At 37.0% G+C, this 19,039-nt stretch overlaps 3 protein-coding genes across 3 annotated transcripts; 1 reads left to right on the forward strand and 2 right to left on the reverse strand.

Moving 5' to 3' along the window:
- Positions 1–1,600: 1,600 nt before the first annotated feature.
- Positions 1,601–10,118, reverse strand: LOC125192901 (uncharacterized). The gene is made up of 16 exons (XM_048090579.2): positions 9,669–10,118; positions 7,987–8,687; positions 6,136–7,311; positions 5,552–5,833; positions 5,364–5,435; positions 5,061–5,141; positions 4,701–4,735; positions 4,483–4,570; positions 4,265–4,411; positions 3,863–4,054; positions 3,318–3,397; positions 3,159–3,231; positions 2,969–3,070; positions 2,781–2,886; positions 2,584–2,671; positions 1,601–2,088 (listed from the first exon to the last, which is right to left on the reverse strand). The coding sequence occupies exons 1-16, from the start codon at positions 10,039–10,041 to the stop codon at positions 1,902–1,904; spliced, it is 3,783 nt and encodes a 1,260-aa protein (XP_047946536.1). The 5' UTR covers positions 10,042–10,118; the 3' UTR covers positions 1,601–1,901.
- Positions 10,119–11,153: 1,035 nt separating this feature from the next.
- Positions 11,154–12,868, reverse strand: LOC125193202 (period circadian protein). Its single transcript, XM_048090957.2, has 4 exons — positions 12,738–12,868; positions 12,546–12,645; positions 11,811–12,188; positions 11,154–11,457 (listed from the first exon to the last, which is right to left on the reverse strand). Exons 1-4 carry the CDS (start codon positions 12,845–12,847, stop codon positions 11,329–11,331), a joined length of 717 nt encoding a protein of 238 aa, XP_047946914.1. The 5' UTR covers positions 12,848–12,868; the 3' UTR covers positions 11,154–11,328.
- Positions 12,869–16,486: 3,618 nt separating this feature from the next.
- LOC125192874 (aspartyl protease family protein 2-like) lies at positions 16,487–18,614 on the forward strand. The gene has a single exon (XM_048090545.2). It carries the CDS (start codon positions 16,859–16,861, stop codon positions 18,443–18,445), a length of 1,587 nt encoding a protein of 528 aa, XP_047946502.2. The 5' UTR covers positions 16,487–16,858; the 3' UTR covers positions 18,446–18,614.
- Positions 18,615–19,039: the final 425 nt, after the last annotated feature.

Consider the following 19,039-nt stretch of genomic DNA (forward strand, 5'->3'; position numbering starts at 1 on the left):
CATTTAGATATTTATTAGTAATTAAAATGGTTATATGAAATACATTAATCAGCTGGAAAAGTTAGTACTAGTATTATGTAATGTGCAAGTACAAGAAAAGTATGAATATTGACTATTTTGAGTAATTATTAAGTGTCATTTTATAAATGTTTGGTGGGGTTGAATATGAAAAAAAGTCATATTTCTGTAAATTAAGATGATGAAATAAGCTTTAACTATATGCAGAACTAATGAAACCTACTTAATTTATTTAATTTCAGAATCAAATAAAAAAATTTCCAACATAAGTAGCTCACCTAAAAGAAATTCTCTCTCCCTTTCTTAATTTAGATCATTGGATAAGTTTAAACATGTTATTATTTGACAACAAGACAAATATCTTTGACCACACAAAGTATCTTTGAGTCACAGCTACATTTTATTTTATTAAGTTGAAAACCTATGATGAGATATACTTATATCCACCGCCGTGATGAAAGATATGATTATCTAAATTGGATGACAATTAAGGAAAAATGCAATAAAAAATATGATTAACCAAAGATGTTAACATATTACAATATTATTACAATATTAGCGTGTACTTCTTTCATCCATGAATAGGAGTATCAATTTTTCATTTTAGTTCGTCTAAAAATAGAATCCGATGTGTTCATTATAAATAGGAATATGTCTCACATTCCACTTACTCACTCCGCTCATATTTTATTTAAAATAAATATATGTAAAAAGAATCTATATTCCAATAATTTTTTAACCAATTTTTTTATATTTTTTAAATTTCATGCCACTAACACATGCTACTCTTAAAAGCGGACGGAGAAAGTATAAATTAATAACTAAACAACTATTCCCTCCGTCCCAGATAATTCGTCCCAGTTTTCCATTTCGGTCTGTCCCACATAATTTGTCCCACTTCACTTTTACCATTTTTTATAGTGGATCCCATATTCCACTAACTCATTCCTACTCACATTTTATCATAAAACTAATATATAAAGGTATGACTCACTTTCCACTAACTTTTTCAACCCATTTTTCATTACAAATCTTAAAATCTGTGTCCGGTCAAAGTGACCCAAATTATGCGGGACGGAGGGAGTATACTACAAGAGGCAAAAGGAAATTTGCTTTTTTAGTAGTAGTAGTATAAAAAATGTGTTGGATTAACACGTGGCGGCAAAGAAAAGCGACAAAGTTTTGGCATTACCGTACACGTCAGCCTTAACTTCGGAGAAAATGTCTTTAAACTATAATTAAGATGACGCTACCAAATTACAGTAGTATATATGGTTTTTTATAATCATTAATTATAGGATTTAAATTAATTAGGATTATAATCATGGAAAACGGAGATTAAAAATGGAAAATCTGGGCCGGACCAAAACTTATTGGGCCTTGAATAAATGATTAGGGCCCAATATATGTTTGGCTATAAACATTTTTATTGTCCAGATTTTTATGTAAAATTGATAAAATATGAAAAAAAATAGAAGAAATAATGTTAATAGAGAATGGAATTCAATTTATTAGTGAGAAATTTACTAAAAATAAATAAGAATTAATTTTTGTAGATGAATCGAAAGGAGACTATTGGTCGTTACCAATGATAGGTAGATAAATATTATCAGCAAGAAATTTTCATAATGAAATTTTTGATAGAACTAAGTAACTAACCTTCAAAGAAGTACGTGTATATTGGTAAGAGTTTCTATGGATAGAAAGGACAGCAAGGAAAACAAAGTCCAGCAAACAAGTGTATTTGCTAATGTAATTAAACAACGGAGGTGCGTGAATAAACCTGCAACGAGGCGAATACTTCGTTGTTTGCTGATACATCCTGATCATGACCAGGTTTTCCCTTGCCAGATTCAGCAGAAAATAGGTGTCCTACAAACTTTCTATGCAGTTGTGGTTTGAACAATCCGTGACAAGCACCTGCAGAGACGTAGAATCCTCGTGTACCCAGTTCTAACATCCTTAACAGCGTCTCTGATTTTGTCAAGAATAATCTCAGATGACGGATTTGTGCAGCTGGAAATGGGTGATGAGAGTTCAAGTGGAAGGATCTCCGAAGGATAGATTCCTCTGCAGCAAAGCCAACTCATCAAATTTATTGTACTGCACAGTATTGGCATAGGTCGGACCAGCAGGGCATCTACGATTTCTAGCATAGCATTCTGGAATGTTTTCTAATATTTGTTCCAGCTTTTACATAAAGCAACTCAGTACTTCTAGCATAACACTCAGGAACGTTTTAAGAAATTGTCCCGGATTTTACAGAATAGCAACTTAGTACGGGAACTAAATGATCCTAACTGTCAAGTATGGATGTGGTGTTTGCCCTTTCTACAGTACTCTAGCAAACAACTGAAACAATTAAAGTAGAATATGAGAGTCGTCCAACTGCAAAGCTATTATCTATCCTAAATGAGACTATGGGGACACCGGTCTACTGCTAGCTTCACACAAACTTTTTTTTTTGCATTTTGTGCAGATAAGCTAATAATCTAGTAGATACATTGAGCACAGTAAGTATACTAGATGCAGAAGAGTTCATTAAGAAATGGAAAGATAACTCACCGCTTCAAGCAAGAAAGATCAAATGTGAAGGACACCTTCCCCCCAGAGTTGAAATTAAAGAAACAAAGCATCAGATCTAAATGATCCACTGCAAATGGTTGCATAAGACATTTCAACATTAAGGGTAGGAACGATCAGTATCCAGCTATGCAACAAACAGAAAAGAAATTGGAGAAATCAATCAGAAAAACACTTACTAGATGGTGAAGAAAAGCATGTCTGTGTTAGGTTCTGAAACTCTATATGTGCTGTTTGTACCTCCTCAACAACATCAAGTAAGGTACCTAAAAGTGAACTTGTTACCTGTGAGCCATAGACAGATAAAGAGTAATGAGACGAATTATCTTATCAATTATCTTAAAGATGATAGGCACCTGCTACTTACTTGAGTTTCTTGTACCAAATTTTTAGCACTGACATATTTGTGAGCAGTGTCAGTGTTAAACACAAACTGAAATGCTATGCAAGCATCCATATTTGGAAAATTCTGTGAAGCAGTAACAGTTTAGGCATCGAGATATTGAGTTAATAGCAACACGCGAAAATAAAACTTCTCATGTATATTGCAGTATCACCTTTGTGATGTTTGTCTCGTTCAGCTTAAATGAGCTTCTGACACTAGATGTAGGACCAGCAATGATTTGTATGCTGCAATATCGTTGATAAAATTAAAGTGAAACGGTGAGAGGAGGCAGTAAAGATACTTCTACTATCACAGCATATGAAATATATACCTCTGAATGATTAAATCGAGATGATTCAGGATAACCTTGTGCTGACCATTTGAACTGGACAGGCCTTGGACAACCCACATCTGGAGATAGAATACATTTTACTTTCCAGTTTGATATGTATAGAAAGTCACACTTTTCAATTATAAAATTAATCACAATTATGTCTCCCGACAAGTTGCCCAAACTTAGTTTGACATCTACAATCAAATTTCTATCCACACATTCTAAAATAAGCACCAACTTTAGATATCAAATCAACAAACCCAAAACCAATCTTCTGAAAATGTCCAATGACCCCCTCACAGTCGCAGGCAAGTAATATTGAATGTGCCATCTATCTCTTTTTCTATACATTTATCATAAAATGTTCGGTGTGCCATTGCCAGTCTATGTTTTTGTCCCAATTTTGTATGTGCTCTTACCACTGAGTCTCCCCAGCCATAACACACTATCACCTCCATTTCAATGAACAAACTAAGTAGCAACTAAGTAAGAAAAGCAATGTAACAATTAAGTTTTAAAAGTTCTGTGGCAAGGGTATACACCTGCGTATCCAGACGAATAAACCTGCGAGAAGTTTTCTTTGCCAAGTGTTCAGTGACCAAAGTAATTGTCTCACCAACTCCAGGTTCAGCTTTTAATTTGCAGCATGAATGTAACGTTCTCTTCATGGTCAAAATCTCTCTATCCAAAGCTTCTAAGGTCTGCCTCATTGTAGTCAGTTTATCATGGCAAACCTGGCAGAAAGAGAATACATCTCACTTTTCAAACATGATTTGATAAATCTAGGGGAGCTGAGCGGAGCTTAATACAAAAAGCTCGAATCAATCTGAACGAGTAAAACAAGCAAGGCAAGCTCAAGCCTATTGATACTACAAGGCTGGTAGCACCGGAAACATGATACTTGTTGCATGTATTGCAGTTGCATATTAAATCTGACTTAATACCTCATGTTCCTTTGTTAGGTTGACAGACAACAACCGGTTACCAACAGCACCAACAGTAGAAGTGCATATGCCCATGGGAAGTAATGCCATATTTGCTTTTAGTGTCTTTGAATCCTCCATCCTGGAGCTCAACAAATTTAGCCTTTTCTGCAAACAGAATGGAGTGTCTTGTTACAAATAAAATAAAGGCGCTACATGTTCAAAAACAAGAACAGTACCAACAGTCTTTCTCTCTTCACATGCTTCAGCTGCAATTTTGCCTTTTCAAAGACAACTTTATGCAATAATGACTTTGTTTCAGTTATTCTGCATAAACAATCACTTGAGTAAATATGCATTTTAGCCTGCATCAAGTCATGAGTTATAAATAAAAGAATCGCCATGCAGATGCAAACACCCATCACATGTCAGTTGCTCATGGATGGAAAATACTTACTTCTCAAGCTGGAGATCATGAAGAACAATTTCCCTCTGGAAAAAAGGAAAAATAGATCAACTCAGATGCAGTCAGCAACTTATCACCCAAAGCAGTTAACAATGTCAAAAAAAGATGTCACTGCAGCTGGAGCTTGAAATTACATCATTTATTCGTTTCCCTTCTTGGATAAAAACAGTAAAACTTTATAAATCCGAGGGCAACAGTACAGTTATTGTCAAGTCTGCAGACTGCACACAGAAATCTTAGATTTGGAAAGATCATTTTTTGTAACTACAGCTAAAGATCATTATAATCTCTTACCTATAAAATTTGTTCGAGGAGATTATTGGAAAAAACTCAAACAGTTAACTAACAGACCTGAGGCGCAACTCCATGCTGAAGCATCTCATATACTTTCAACCTCTGCTGGTGAACCAACATATCTTCCAGCACATCAATCTGAAATATGGATAACATTACATTATCAAATAGCCTGGCCCAAATAATATGCTGGTGAAAGCAAACGAATAAAGTACTAGTAAAGAAATATTGGAAGTTCAGCTTATATATAAGAAGAAAAAAAACAACATGATTGTCTTTATATGTAGTGTAGGACACTAGAAGAGTTACTTCAGCTTTACAAATATAATCCATAAGAAGGGAGAATGTTATGAGGCATACCATTTTAAAACTAAGCTTATCAGCTGATCCAGAAATCAGGATTCTCATATCTTCAGTGAATTTAGAATATGCCTGCAATTCAGATTGACAGATTCATAACCATGTGAGACAAAAATGATGGGCTGCTGCATCAGCGAGCTCTCTAGACAGATATAACAGAAAATGGGTTGAACCTAAAAAGAACATACATCAGCTAGCTTCCGTTTGTCTTGGCCATTTTGTTTGGTTCTATTGTCAATAGAATATACAATATTCTCTGTATCATGATTGCCACTTTTAAGAAGTTTAGGACTCCTTTCAAGCTTCGTGATTTCTGTCCTATGTTGCGGATCTCTCAGCAATAGTCCTATGTTTCTCTTGTTTGCTGAATAGCTTTTCACGCCACCACTTAACTGAATGATTCTTGGAGAGGCTATTTTGGGGATTTGTTTATCATCAGGCTCTTTCCTTGAAGGGCTACCTGCAGAGAACTGTTTGCAAACTGCATCAGTTTTGCCATGTGCAAATTGAAGACTAAGTCACCAAACATAAACCACTGTAGCCTTTATGTGACCAGATAGGTAAATGCATAGTACATAGTACAAAATTCTATCAAAAAACTGAAGGTTTATGTTTCTGGAGAGAGGGGAATGGGAGGGAGACAAGAAATCTAGCAGACCTTATAATGTCGGTATCTGGGGATTTAAATCGCTAAGACTGAAACAACACAACAAATTGACAACATAAACTTGTGCAAGTACATGAAACAACTAGGGGAAAAGAAAAAAATGACCTGCAATTGTGGTTGGTCTAAATTCCTGCGGGCAAAAGGAGAAACAGACTCATGTGAAACCATTCTGGACCCTGCTTCAGATATGTTATCCTCAAAGCTGGAGGTGTCCCTGTTTGTTAGGTCACCAACTTCCAGATGCACACCTTGGAACTGGCTCTCTTTAGTTGGAGAACTGAAGAGACCAGTGGTTTGCATTATTTCCTTCCCGTTATGCATATCAGTACCTCCGTTATCGGTTGCTCTTAGTTCAATCATGTTTAGGCGGTTGACTTCAACATATGGTGATCTTAACTTTCCATTCTTTCCTCCAGACACAGTATGGATGCTGTCAGTTGCACTTGAGTTAACATGTGCAGGATCTCTCCCTGGAGTGAAATCTCGGCCATTGTCAGAGTTTTCCATTTGTTTGAAACGACTCCGCACATCTACGGATAGACTAGATACAAGATCCGGTGAAGCTGGCAAGTTCTCATCCAACACTCTGTCTGAAGAATGAACAAATATAGGGGTGTTTGCTTTTTCACCTTCAATAAAAGCACTTTCAGCCAACGAAGACTTCGTTTCAGACTTAAGTGAATTTTCATACTTAGAATTGGTTGTAAACATACTACGTATGGAGTTATATCCAGACAGTGTCTTCTTAGAAGGTGAAGCAGCAGTGGGGCCTAGATCTGATTTGCCTGCAGAATAACTTTTAGCATTCAATGCATTAGGTGATTTTCCATCCATTGTTTGGTTCAATGATTCCTCTAAAAGATTTTCACCCCTGGCATGATCCATGTAGAAATCGAAATTCCTTTCTGTACTCTGATTTACACTGGCAAGTTTTTCTTCACTGTCTGAATCTTCAATGAAACTGATTCTAGAGATGTCATAATTCTTTTCTACTGCATTAGGGGATTTCGAAAAATCTAACGACTTGATTGTGGACTTGTCGACTTTAGCACTGAAGACAGAAGAGGATGCTGCAGCCTTTTCAAGTAATTCCAGTTTGGAAATGCTTTTCTGAATGGATGTCTCAGTCTCATGATGTTCAATTCTTCCATTCCTCAGCATGGAACTTGGTGGTTGGGATGTCACTCCCCAAGGTTGAGATGGAGATGCAGTAGTCAGAAGCGTTTGTTTCAGTTTAACTGGAGAAGATGTAGATACCAGCAGTGAGGAATCAAAATCATCCTGTACCAACCAGACCAACTTACTTTTGTTATTTATCATACGGAATTTCTAATTAACTAAGCATACTTAAGAGTTTAGACTTCCATAATTAGAATGGGGGAGTGGACAGGGGACAAAGCACAACAAAGTGTAACCCACTGCCCTTCTTAGTTAAATTGTCGCTAATAAAGTACTAATAATCAAAGTAAACTTTGTGTACATAATATTTGAATTCAGATGGTTCAAAACAAGCAGATAGATTACGGAGTGCCTACTACTAGTATAACCTATATATTGGCTGTTTCATTCAATGAAAACAGCTTTAGATTAGTTTGTGCTCACAATTCTTTTCCTACAATGAGATGCTTTTAAGCTTTATAACTAAAATGAAGCTCCAATTGACATGAATTTGATCACGACAATTATGTTCTCGGTGAGATACAATGGTGAAACTTCTAAATAAGGACTCAACTATTGCCATCCATCAACTGTGTGGAGATCATTATGACAAACAAAAACACTCCTGAAATACTCTTCAAACTTATAGAATAGAAAAGGCATGAGCAAGGGCATTCATGAGAAGAATGGACTGTAGCTAGAGAAAAATCAAAGTGTATCTTGAAAAGATGACAAAAATGCTTGTCGCATAGCTAGGGAGTATGCATATGGATACCAAATTTTAGTATGAATTCTTACTTTACTCAATTGATATGGTGAACTAATTGGTTTACGACTTTCTGTGTGAGAAGCTGTGACACTCAACATGCTGGTTGACCTTTTAGGAGAACAACCACCACGAAAGCTTCCACGAGAACCATTTGCATCACCAAATTGAATGCGAGCATCAGATTTGTCTCCATTTGTCACCCTGTCGGAGTTAATCCTCTCACTTCCTTTCCTTACAGAGTCATAATTTCCATGACTAACAGAATATGAAACTTGTCCACTGTTCTTTTTTGGTGAAGTAATATCATCAGGTGCAATAACATGAAGCAAGTTCTTCCGGTTCTCTGCTAGGATTGCATCCAATTCTGGGGATAGTTTCTCATAGTCATACTTATTAGTGTTCCCCAAAACGAGACTCATATCATTGGAGCTTTGATTCTCACTTGCTTCTGTAGCAGACACAAAAGATCTCGGAACATGAGGTTTACCTAAAGTGAAAACCAAGGAGAGCTCTTTATTTGAATTAGTAGGTGTCTTCTCTTCAAAGAAGAGTTGACCCCTTGTTGGTGTCTTTAAGTCTATTCCAGACTCTGATCCAGCAATACTGTGGAAATGCATGGAAAAAGATGTTGAGTCCATTGTCAAGTCATGATGATCATCAGAAGCAACAGAATCTGACAAGCGGCCAGGCCTTATGAAATCGGTTGATACAGGGCCAAAAAAATTATCTTCTGCTTTAAAAAGGGCAGAGAATTATGCATTAGTAATTTGATATTTATGGAGAACGAAATTAGCAAGAATAAAGGAAATAGAAGCATCAAGACTCTAGTAATGAAAACAAAGACAGGAAAGTGTCTGATATAACCGCACAATAACAACTGCTCAAAATATTTACAGCAATTAAGCATTTTAGGCCTAGAAACGAATGCATCAGCATACTTGAGCAGGAGTCAAATATATGTAGTAGACAAAATTATACTAAAATCATAACAATATTAAGGTTTCTTTAGAGTTAATGCGAAACTTTTCTTTCTAACCAATACCGAGTTAATGATAGTGTATCAAAGATAGATGTGAAATGTTTCACTCCCTGTTCAGTATAATATATACTGAGTTGTCCAGGTTTCAGGCTGAAACAATTAAACTGAGTACCAGAAGCCACCAACTGCATGCAGTTTCAAAATCGCGTGTATATATGAGAACAAATTGTGCATCACCTCTAGATGAAGCAGTACTTTACAAATTAAGTGGTATTGACTGGGAATATGAAGATCATGAATGTAAGTGAATCTTTTTGCTTCCAATTTTAACGAGGGTGACAGAATCCAGGACTGAATCACCAATTTTCAGTATAACTGAAAATTTCAGTTATCACTACTAGGGGCATCACTCTTAGATCCTGCCTCCGTCACTCAATCTATGAAGAAACTCAAAGTGGACATAATAATATTTTGATGGAATGTGAATATTAAATTTGTGCAAGTGAAACACTAACATGCTTCTAAAAATTTCATGAAGGGAGACTATAGATCACTCAATTAGCTGCAAACTGATGAACTACCAAATTTAAACAGTAAGACAGCTCCCGATTTCTTTCGTATTTAAATTTGACACTATATCGAAATGCCGAGCTGACTACTAACTGAGTCGTAAATCTCCAACAATAAACCAAGACAGAAGAACACAGAAAACAGTCATAAAACGAAACTTGCCATCGTTTGACGAGGCAGAACCCATTGTGCTCCCTCCGGAGGAAGGCGATCCAATCGGGCGCAGAAAATGCCTCTGCATTTCTCTTATCTCGTCCTCGAGGTTATCACCTCCATCATCCTCACCTCCAAACTCCTTACTCCGCTGCAACAGCCCGCCAAACCTAAATTCAGCTGGCGAATCGTCCGCCATTTTCGCATTCTCCGACTGAGATATCTCATTTGATTCCTCATCGCGGTCGTAGATGCGAACAGATGTCAACTCAGCAAAGCTCACCCTGCGAGCCCGCTTTTTGTTCAGAGCCACGGTGTCGGAATTTTCAGCGGCCATATCGCGGCGGTCTCCGTCGGTGTTGGCTTCCTCCTTAGAATCCATGATTAAACCTCCGAATTTTTGGGATATTTTGTGGAATTTGACACCAATTACAACTAGGGCTTTTGCATTTTCCAATCAATTTCGGAGGGAAAAGTGTATTACTTCTCCATTTGAATGCTGAAGGGATAGTTACTTTTGAAAATTGCACTTGTGACCCCTGGAGTTTGTAAGAATATGAGAAACGCCCGGGGTATTTAAAATTATTATTAGAGCATCCATAATGGCGGCTAGCGCACCGGCTAGCCGATTCGCGTCACTAGCCGGTCGGCTAGCCGAACCATTGGAATCGGCCAGCGCCTTTTCGGCGAGAAAATAGGCGAGCGCACGTCGATTTGCGATGCGCGACGATCGTGATCGGCCAGCGCAATTTTTTATTTTTTATTTTTTTAAAACACTATATATACGCGATTTTAGTTTCATATTCATTTGCACCACTTGTATTAACGAGTTTTCTCTCTCTCTCTGAATTTCTGTACAAGAGCAATTTTTTTATTATGTACCTTTTTTTATTTAAATGAAATGAATGAATTTTCCTGTATATGTATCGTAAATTTAATTCCGTAAATGTAGTTGTTTTTGAATTATTTTTATTGCGGCTAGCCTATTTGATTAGAATGATGATGTGGCAGGTGGATTTTTAGTGCTGATGACGTGTCAATGAGAGAGGTGGCTAGTCTATGACTGGTCTAAAGCCATTGTGAATGCTCTTAATTGCCCGCGATTAAGGATGCAATTAGTTATTAATGCTTTGAAAATTGATCCATTGTAAACGTCAGGCGGGATTATTTAAACCATACCACGATCTAGCTATGTCATTTACTTCAACCAAAAAGTGTCTCATTTCATGTTACATTTTTTATGTGTCAATGAGAAATGATACAACGATTATTGCTATATCATCTGGTAGTACAATCGAGATATCCCGTGGTATGTTATGTTAACATCTTTCATGTTAAATCTTTCGCTGTCCCGACCAAAAAATGTCGCAAAACAAAACGTTCAGGTCGGGCCAAACTGCACAATTTTCTGTACAAACGTGGTTCGGTGGCTGGGCGCTCACGCATACTAAAAAATAAAGAGGCAAGAGGCATTGCAGCATAAGAGTTTGGATATGTGTAAAAACTTATCTTCATAGTAGAGTTCGTGGGTGAACAACAAGACTGCAATTTGACATCACACCGTTTTTTAGACTCAAAAACAAGAACATAGAACTAGAAGATGGAGGCTCCCCCCATAGGCTACACTACGATATCATCCCAAAGAGAAACGCAGAGCTAAACGAGAACATCATCCGTATAGTGCACGCCAAGCCTCTTTGCCGTCCCTGGAAGCCTTGGTTGGACTTTGGACCATCTTTTCTTTGGAGAATGTAAGAGACGAAACACTGGCCAAGTGTTCTCCAATCTGGCAGGTCACCTGTCAAAAGTGTCAAAAGCCGTCATTAGAATCAAAACTAATAACAGCTGATGAGTATGTGAGGCTAGTTCAATAAAAGAAGATACGGGCCATGGTTTGGTCGATAAAGGTGGTGAAATGTAACAGAGCCAAAAATGTTGAGCCCTTTCTAGTTTTATTTAGATATGTTTAGTATCCTAAAACACACCCCTTTTCTGCAGGCAAATGGACTATGCTGTTATACAAAAATAGTATGTCCTCCCGTGTATGCTCGATGACACAAGAATTCCAAGCATTCAGGTGCAAAATCAAAAGTTACTACTATAAAACTTAACTTCCAAAAAACTCAGCTAGACATGGAAATATCATAGTACCTCGAGGTCCTCGTTGGAGTTTTTACTTGATGTTACGCCAATCATCACAACGGTTGGGAGCTTCATGACATTTACCAAATGAAGCAACAAGGCCAATTCCTCATGTAAAATCTGAGAAAACAGTGGCGACTGTTGCAATCTGGAGCTCAATAACTCAGATACATCTGTTTTGGGGCCTAATTTCATGCCATACAGTGAAACCTTTTCGCTTTTCCCAGAATATCTATTTTTCAGTTTGAGCTTAGTTTCTGGCACAACGAAAGGGACTATGAGTGTTGGCAGGGTAGATTGTTCTTCTCCGGCTAATTTCAACAAAACTTCATTCAGAGCACAAGCTAAGACTGGAGGCTCATAATTCTCCAACATCAAAATAGACACCTATGTGTTAGCAGAGTAAGTTAGGCAAAACTCGAGAATCATTATGCAAGCGATAATCGTGATTCTGTGTTTATAGCGTTACGTAACAATAGATTACCAAAACAAACAGCAGGTTGCAACATAACTGATCTACAAGAGCAGTAGAGCATCAATTATCAAATCATAGACATGAAAATGTTATAAACACACCGAGCTCAAATATAACAGCTATTGATCCCAAGCAACTAAGCTGTATGTATCTTCAAACATATTCAATTTCATGAATACAGCGCAAAATTCAATCTCAGATCAATTTCTAGGCAATTTTTCCAGCTCGATTAAAGGAAAGGGGGAAGCACGTATGTGTATGGCAATTACCTCATAACAGCCACCTGAACCGACGAAATGAATTACCTCGCCGGATGCCATCAGATCTTTGATTCCGTAGCATTCTAACGAAAATCGGAAAGATTCCTTTCTGCCGAAATCGAAAAATCACAACATTTTATCAAAATTGATTTTCAATATTAGGGGAAAAATGTCGAGTAAGGAAATGTCAATGCTACTCACGTAGTCTGAAGCTTTTCGCTGGGATTCGGGTGGAGACTGCCGGCAATGGCGGCCGCGACGCCGACGTTACCGCCGTCGAGTAAGAGTATCACTTTCTCGGCGACCTTCATTTTCTACAAATTAGTAATTTATTTATTTCTTTTTCTAGCTTTTATTCGTAATTTTATTTTGAATCTTGTCAGAAAAGAAAAGATGAAACTGGGCTTCGGAATCAAGCCCAATAATCTGGGCCTAGTTAGGCCCTTATTGTTATTTTTACAATAATTTTTTATATTGTTATTTATTTAGTTTATAAGGGCACGTTTGATAAGGGCATGTTTGATAAGTTAGTAACGCCTACATAAAGATATGACTATTTCTAAGTGTTTGATATCATAGTTAATCTATTATGTCAGTCCGTGGTTTTTTCTATGGCCCATCCGAGGTCGCAAATTTTTCCTTAAAATACAAAGATATGTATCTCACAAATTTGGTCGGATAGCATTTCTACCTCATTTATTATGATTTATTAATAAAAAATCTAGATAATTTCTTGTCTACCAAACAACAAACGAAAAAACCTTCATCCGAACTTATCTTGACACGAAGCCCGCATTTCTTATCTTATTTAACAAATCTTGTTATATCTCGTCTTTCTTATCAAACGAACCCTAATAGTATTGTTATTCTACATAACATTATTTCAAAATCGATATGCATAAATTCGAGGTAAATCATTAATTAATAGTAGTATGAGAAGGTTGCGAGTGGATTTAGTTTAAAATATTTTTTTACAATTTTTAATAGGGAAAAGTTGTTAAATGTGATAATATATAGTAAAAATATTCCACTCAAGTATACCCCTTCGTTTATGTGCATTAAAAATTATAGTTGTTTTATGACTAATACCGTGACCTTGTTTTATTTATTTAAATTTAATTTTGAATGTCCCACCAAAGGAAAAAGTAGTTGGATAACTAATTCTGATATCATAATCAATTGATTAAAGATTTTTGTCCTACCCTACAAGAAATGAGTTTATGATGAAGTCAAATTAGTTTGTCACACCTTGCACTCTAAATGTTTGTTGTCTTTCTTTTTCATTGCTACAATTCTACCGTAATACTATATTTTAACAAATTAAACAGATTAAAAGCCCACACCAATTATTTTTTAACCACACTTAAACCTCCACGATCAAATTGTTCCAATAAAATATACTACTACTATTTAATTTTTTACTTTTCAATTTTAAAACCTATAGTACGTGGAAAATTTGATCCTTCTATTTACCTTTTTATTGTTATATTTTCAGAACCTATGTTTTTATAAGCCGATTGTATTTCAATTTATGATATTTGCGGGGGGGAAAAAATTAATCAACCACAATACGCAATAAAATATTACTATAATTAAATTTTTTGATTTTGATGGGATCAATTAATGGCACATTAACTACATTAATATTTATGATGATGATGATGGTAATCAATGGTGTACATCAACTTTGATATCTATTTATGCATTTCATTAGCACATATCAAATCAACCTATATCCACGTCGGGAAATTATATGAATATACTACCAATATGAAACTATGGATATATTTTGAGTAATTTGATACGTTGAAAGCATGATATTCAGTTAGGAAATTGCTAAATCCAACAAATTAGACCATCCCAAAATAAAATCATAGATAATTTAGTTATTGGGACAAAATATTTAACTTTTTAACAATGTATTTTCGGATGGTGAAATATAATAAAGGAAAAAGTAAGAAAACAAACCACAATTCACAACATATGGCGAAATAACGTGGGGACTATTAAACCATTTTAATTTATTGAAGAGTCAACGGTTGATGGCTGATTAAGATAGTAAAGAATTGACCAATTTGTTCCTTTTTGAAAATTTGACATGTTCAATGGTTTAGACTCAAAATTAATCATACCACATGGGGGTAAATTGTTAGTGTTATATTACATTCATTTGGACTTCAATATTAACTTTAAATCATAATTAAAATGTAATACTGTAAGTAAAATACTACTATGGCAATTGCATATATTGATTGGGCCATCAAGTACTAGATAAATTCCGAGCCTATACAACCACAATGGCCCTCAAAATTGATAATGGACGATCACACTTATGAGCGACCCAATTTTTACTAATTTGTTGGTAGAATTTGAACTTAAAATCGTTAATTGTTATTAGACATGCTCACGGTTCGTGAACCGGCAGTTTCGAATCGGAACCGGAAAAAGTGAAACCGGAACCGAACCATGAGGCTATTTGACGGTTCCGGTTTCGGTTCGAAAACCGGCGATTCCGAATCGCCGGTTTTCCAGTGACTTTTTACGTTTTTTTACGATTCCGAACCGTCGGTTTCCGGCTCGGTTTCACGGTTTTTTGACGGTTTTTCACGGTTCTGGTTGGGAACCGTCCAGAACTGGCGGTTCCGGCACGGTTTCGGTTCGTAAAATTTGGAACTGGAACTAACCTGCGGTTCAAAATATGGCGGTTCCAGTTCAAGAAAAAAGTCACGGTTCCACGGTTAACCGCCGGAACCGAAAACCTTGGGCATCTCTAATCGTTATAATCAAAATTAAAATACTTCTACTATGACAATATATGTGACTTTTCTCGTTTGCTAATTTGGTAGTGGAGCTTTTATTATAGTTTAATTAATCCATACTTCGTTGGCACATTAATGTTGTATTTTATAAACACGAGCACGTAATTATAACTAGCTTTGATTGTAATTTAACATGAGTCAGTTGAACCATCAAAATATTTAATCCATATTCGTGAAAATCTAGAAAAAGTGACTTGTATTTATTTTTGAATATAATTTCCTTAATAAACATTGAAAATTAAATAGTTGGGCCGGTGACTATTCACCAATACCTCTGGAAAAAAATGTACATTCTGTAATTACAATAAATTAACTTGAAAATGTCAAAATAGGACATTTTTTCAAAAATAAAATAAGTGATGCCACTTTTATTTGAAAGCGTATATTAAACTCCATGTAAACACATATCATTAGTATCACCTACTATAATTTTCGAGTATATATTTCCATGTTTCGGTTTGAATTTTTCATTATTTTTTAAAAGACTCCCGGTCCATATTCGTATGCGCACATATTAATTTCATTTTAAATTAAATAAATATTGAATGTAGAAATACTAATTATTCGAACTAAATGTCATATTTCAAAAGATAGTGATAAAATGCAAATTTATATATTGTACAAATTCAAAATTCCTCAACACAGCTTCAACACACTTTCAATACAATATCAATACAGTGTAAAATTTCAAAATTTTAATGTCAACACAGTATCAACACAATATCAACACAACATCAATCATTGACTACCTTTGAAATGCTGTTGACATTTTTCTGTTGATGCTTTTTTGTGATCGATTGACATTTTTCAATGGTCCAGATCATAGTTTTGAGTTTGTACAATATTTAGAGTTTTAATTTTATCACATTCCTATTTCAAAAAATATAAATATAAATGACGTCAAACTTCCAATATTATCCTCATTCGACTTAGAAGTTAGAAGTAAAAAGATCAAATTTTTCCACTTTCTTGATATATTTTTTTCACATATTTGTTTGACTATGAAAGTAGTACTACACCTACTTATTGTGAATATAAATAATCAATTCAACACACTCCTTTTTCCAATTAAACTCGATGCAAAGTCCAATATATAGAAAACCCATAAAATAATCCTACAAAATCGAAAAACCATAAGCCATTCTTGAAAAAACGGTTTCTTCTTCTCAAAATCCCCACTCCCACCATTAAAAATTGCAAATTCTTACAGCATTCTTATGTGAAACCGCGTAAAAGGTGGCATTGGGCAGCTCCAATAAGTTCAATATTCAAAGTCTCCCCCTTTGAAACATCCATCAAATTTCTTCTTCTCCATTTTGCCCCCTTTCTACATCTCCCCTTCTCCGCTGCATTTTTCCCATTTTCAATCCTCTCACGCCTTTTCTCCAACAGGGAAGTCAAAAAAGCTTCAATCTTGGCTTTCAAAATCACACCAAGAAGGGCCATCGAGCTGGGTTTTTTGATTCCTCTTTAAAAATTCAATCTTTGTGGGAATTCTCTCCCATGGTTTCCAAGTGTTTTCAAGATGTGTTGTGCTTGTTTTTATTGTTATTCTTCCATAGCTTCTTAATAGCAGCCAATGGCGATGGAAATTCCAACTCATCCACTCTCACAGCCATGGAAATCCCCACCTTCACCGCCGCCGCGGCCGATTGCTCCTTCTCCGACCCGAAATCAGACAAAAAAATGCTCGAAAACGACGTCAAAACCGGCGATTTCAATGTGAAACCGACCGTTATGCTACACATGAAGCACCGCCGCGCCGGAGCTAAGCCGGCGGACTGCGTCGTGGAGTCGACGGCGAAGGATTTCACCCGAATTCAGACGTTCAAGACGAGAATAATGGAGAAGAAGAACCAAAACACCGCTACGAGACTCAAGATTGACGGTTCCGGCTCTCCTCCGCCGGAGATTTTTTCCGGCGGAGGCGATGCCGGAGGCCAGCTGGTGGCGACGCTGGAGTCCGGGGTGAGCCTCGGGTCCGGCGAGTATTTCATGGATGTGTTCATCGGTACACCTCCTAAACACTTCTATTTGATTCTTGACACTGGCTCTGATCTCAATTGGATTCAATGTGTTCCTTGCTATGATTGTTTTGAGCAAAAGGGGCCTTACTATGATCCGAAGGAGTCGAATTCGTATCGAAATATAAGTTGTGATGATCCCCTTTGCCACTTGGTGTCCTCCCCTGAACCCCCTCAGGGGTGCAGGGGCGGGAATGGGAGCTGCCCGTACTACTATTGGTACGGGGACAGCTCCAACACGACGGGGGACTTCGCGTTGGAGACGTTCACGGTGAACATGACGTCGTTTGACGGGACTTTGGAGTTTAGGAAGGTGGAGAATGTGATGTTCGGGTGCGGTCACTGGAATAGGGGCTTGTTCCATGGGGCGGCCGGGTTGCTAGGGTTGGGGAGGGGGCCTTTGTCGTTCGCGTCTCAGCTTCAGTCGTTGTATGGACACTCGTTCTCGTATTGTTTGGTTGATCGGAATAGCAATGCTAGTGTTAGTAGCAAGCTCATCTTCGGGGAGGACGAGAAGCTGCTCAGGCGTCCGGAGCTGAACTTCACCACATTGCTCGGTGGGATGGAGAATCCGGTGGATACGTTCTACTATGTGGGGATTAGGTCGATTGTGGTTGGAGGGGAGGTGTTGGGGATCCCAGAGGAGACGTGGAGCCTCTCCCCGGAGGGGAATGGTGGCACCATCATAGACTCGGGGACTACTCTCAGCTACTTTGCTGAGCCGGCCTATAAGATGATCCGGGACGCGATCATGGAGAGGATGAAAGGGTATCCAGTTGTGGAGGACTTCCCGATTCTCGATCCGTGTTACAATGTGTCTGGTGTCAAAGAACCCTACTTGCCTTCTTTCGGGATTGTGTTTGGGGATGGGGCCGTGTGGAACTTCCCGAGTGAGAACTACTTCATTAGGCTCGACCCTAGTGATGTCGTGTGCCTCGCCATCCTCGGGACCCCCAGGTCGGGTCTATCGATAATCGGGAACTACCAACAACAAAACTTCCATATCTTGTATGATACTAAGCAATCTAGGCTTGGGTATGCTCCAACTAAGTGTGCTGAGATGTAGGAGAGTGTGTTGTTTTGTATAGTTTTAGGTTGTTTTTGGTGGGACAATGTAAACATGATGAGATGGAGGGATACATATGCCTATAGGTGTCATGATGCAAGAATTTGTCATGATGTTTTAGGCTTTTCATATCATTCATATATAATGATTAATACTATATTATTTCAAATTTTTGTCTAATGTTTGGATGATAAGACTTAGTCTCATGTAGTTTTGACTGACCCAAGCAGAGTTGTCTAGCATTGAAATTCATTCGGGTTTAAAAATCATACTTTTTCACTATGTCCTTCCTAATTATTTGTGACTTTGGCACATTCTTATCCAAATTGTTAGTTATTTTTTGTGTGTGAGATTGATGTTGCTAACATTTCAAGAAGTTGGAATTTCCATTTTGATGGCTAATATGTGTATATTTTATCTACTACTATCATTCATATATCAACACGCATAATATGAGGGATTTTTTAGCACATGATCTTATACTAATACTCCCAAGAAAAAAATATACTCCGTAAACAGAAAAATGTAACGTCCACGCAAGTGCCACTAATTATGATTAATCGTTGGTAAATTAACTATAGTTTTCATCGTATT

This window comes from Salvia hispanica, chromosome 4 (assembly GCF_029641045.1).
Source record: "Salvia hispanica isolate PSC_SH4W2 chromosome 4, Shi_PSC_v1, whole genome shotgun sequence".
NCBI lineage: Eukaryota > Viridiplantae > Streptophyta > Magnoliopsida > Lamiales > Lamiaceae > Salvia > Salvia hispanica.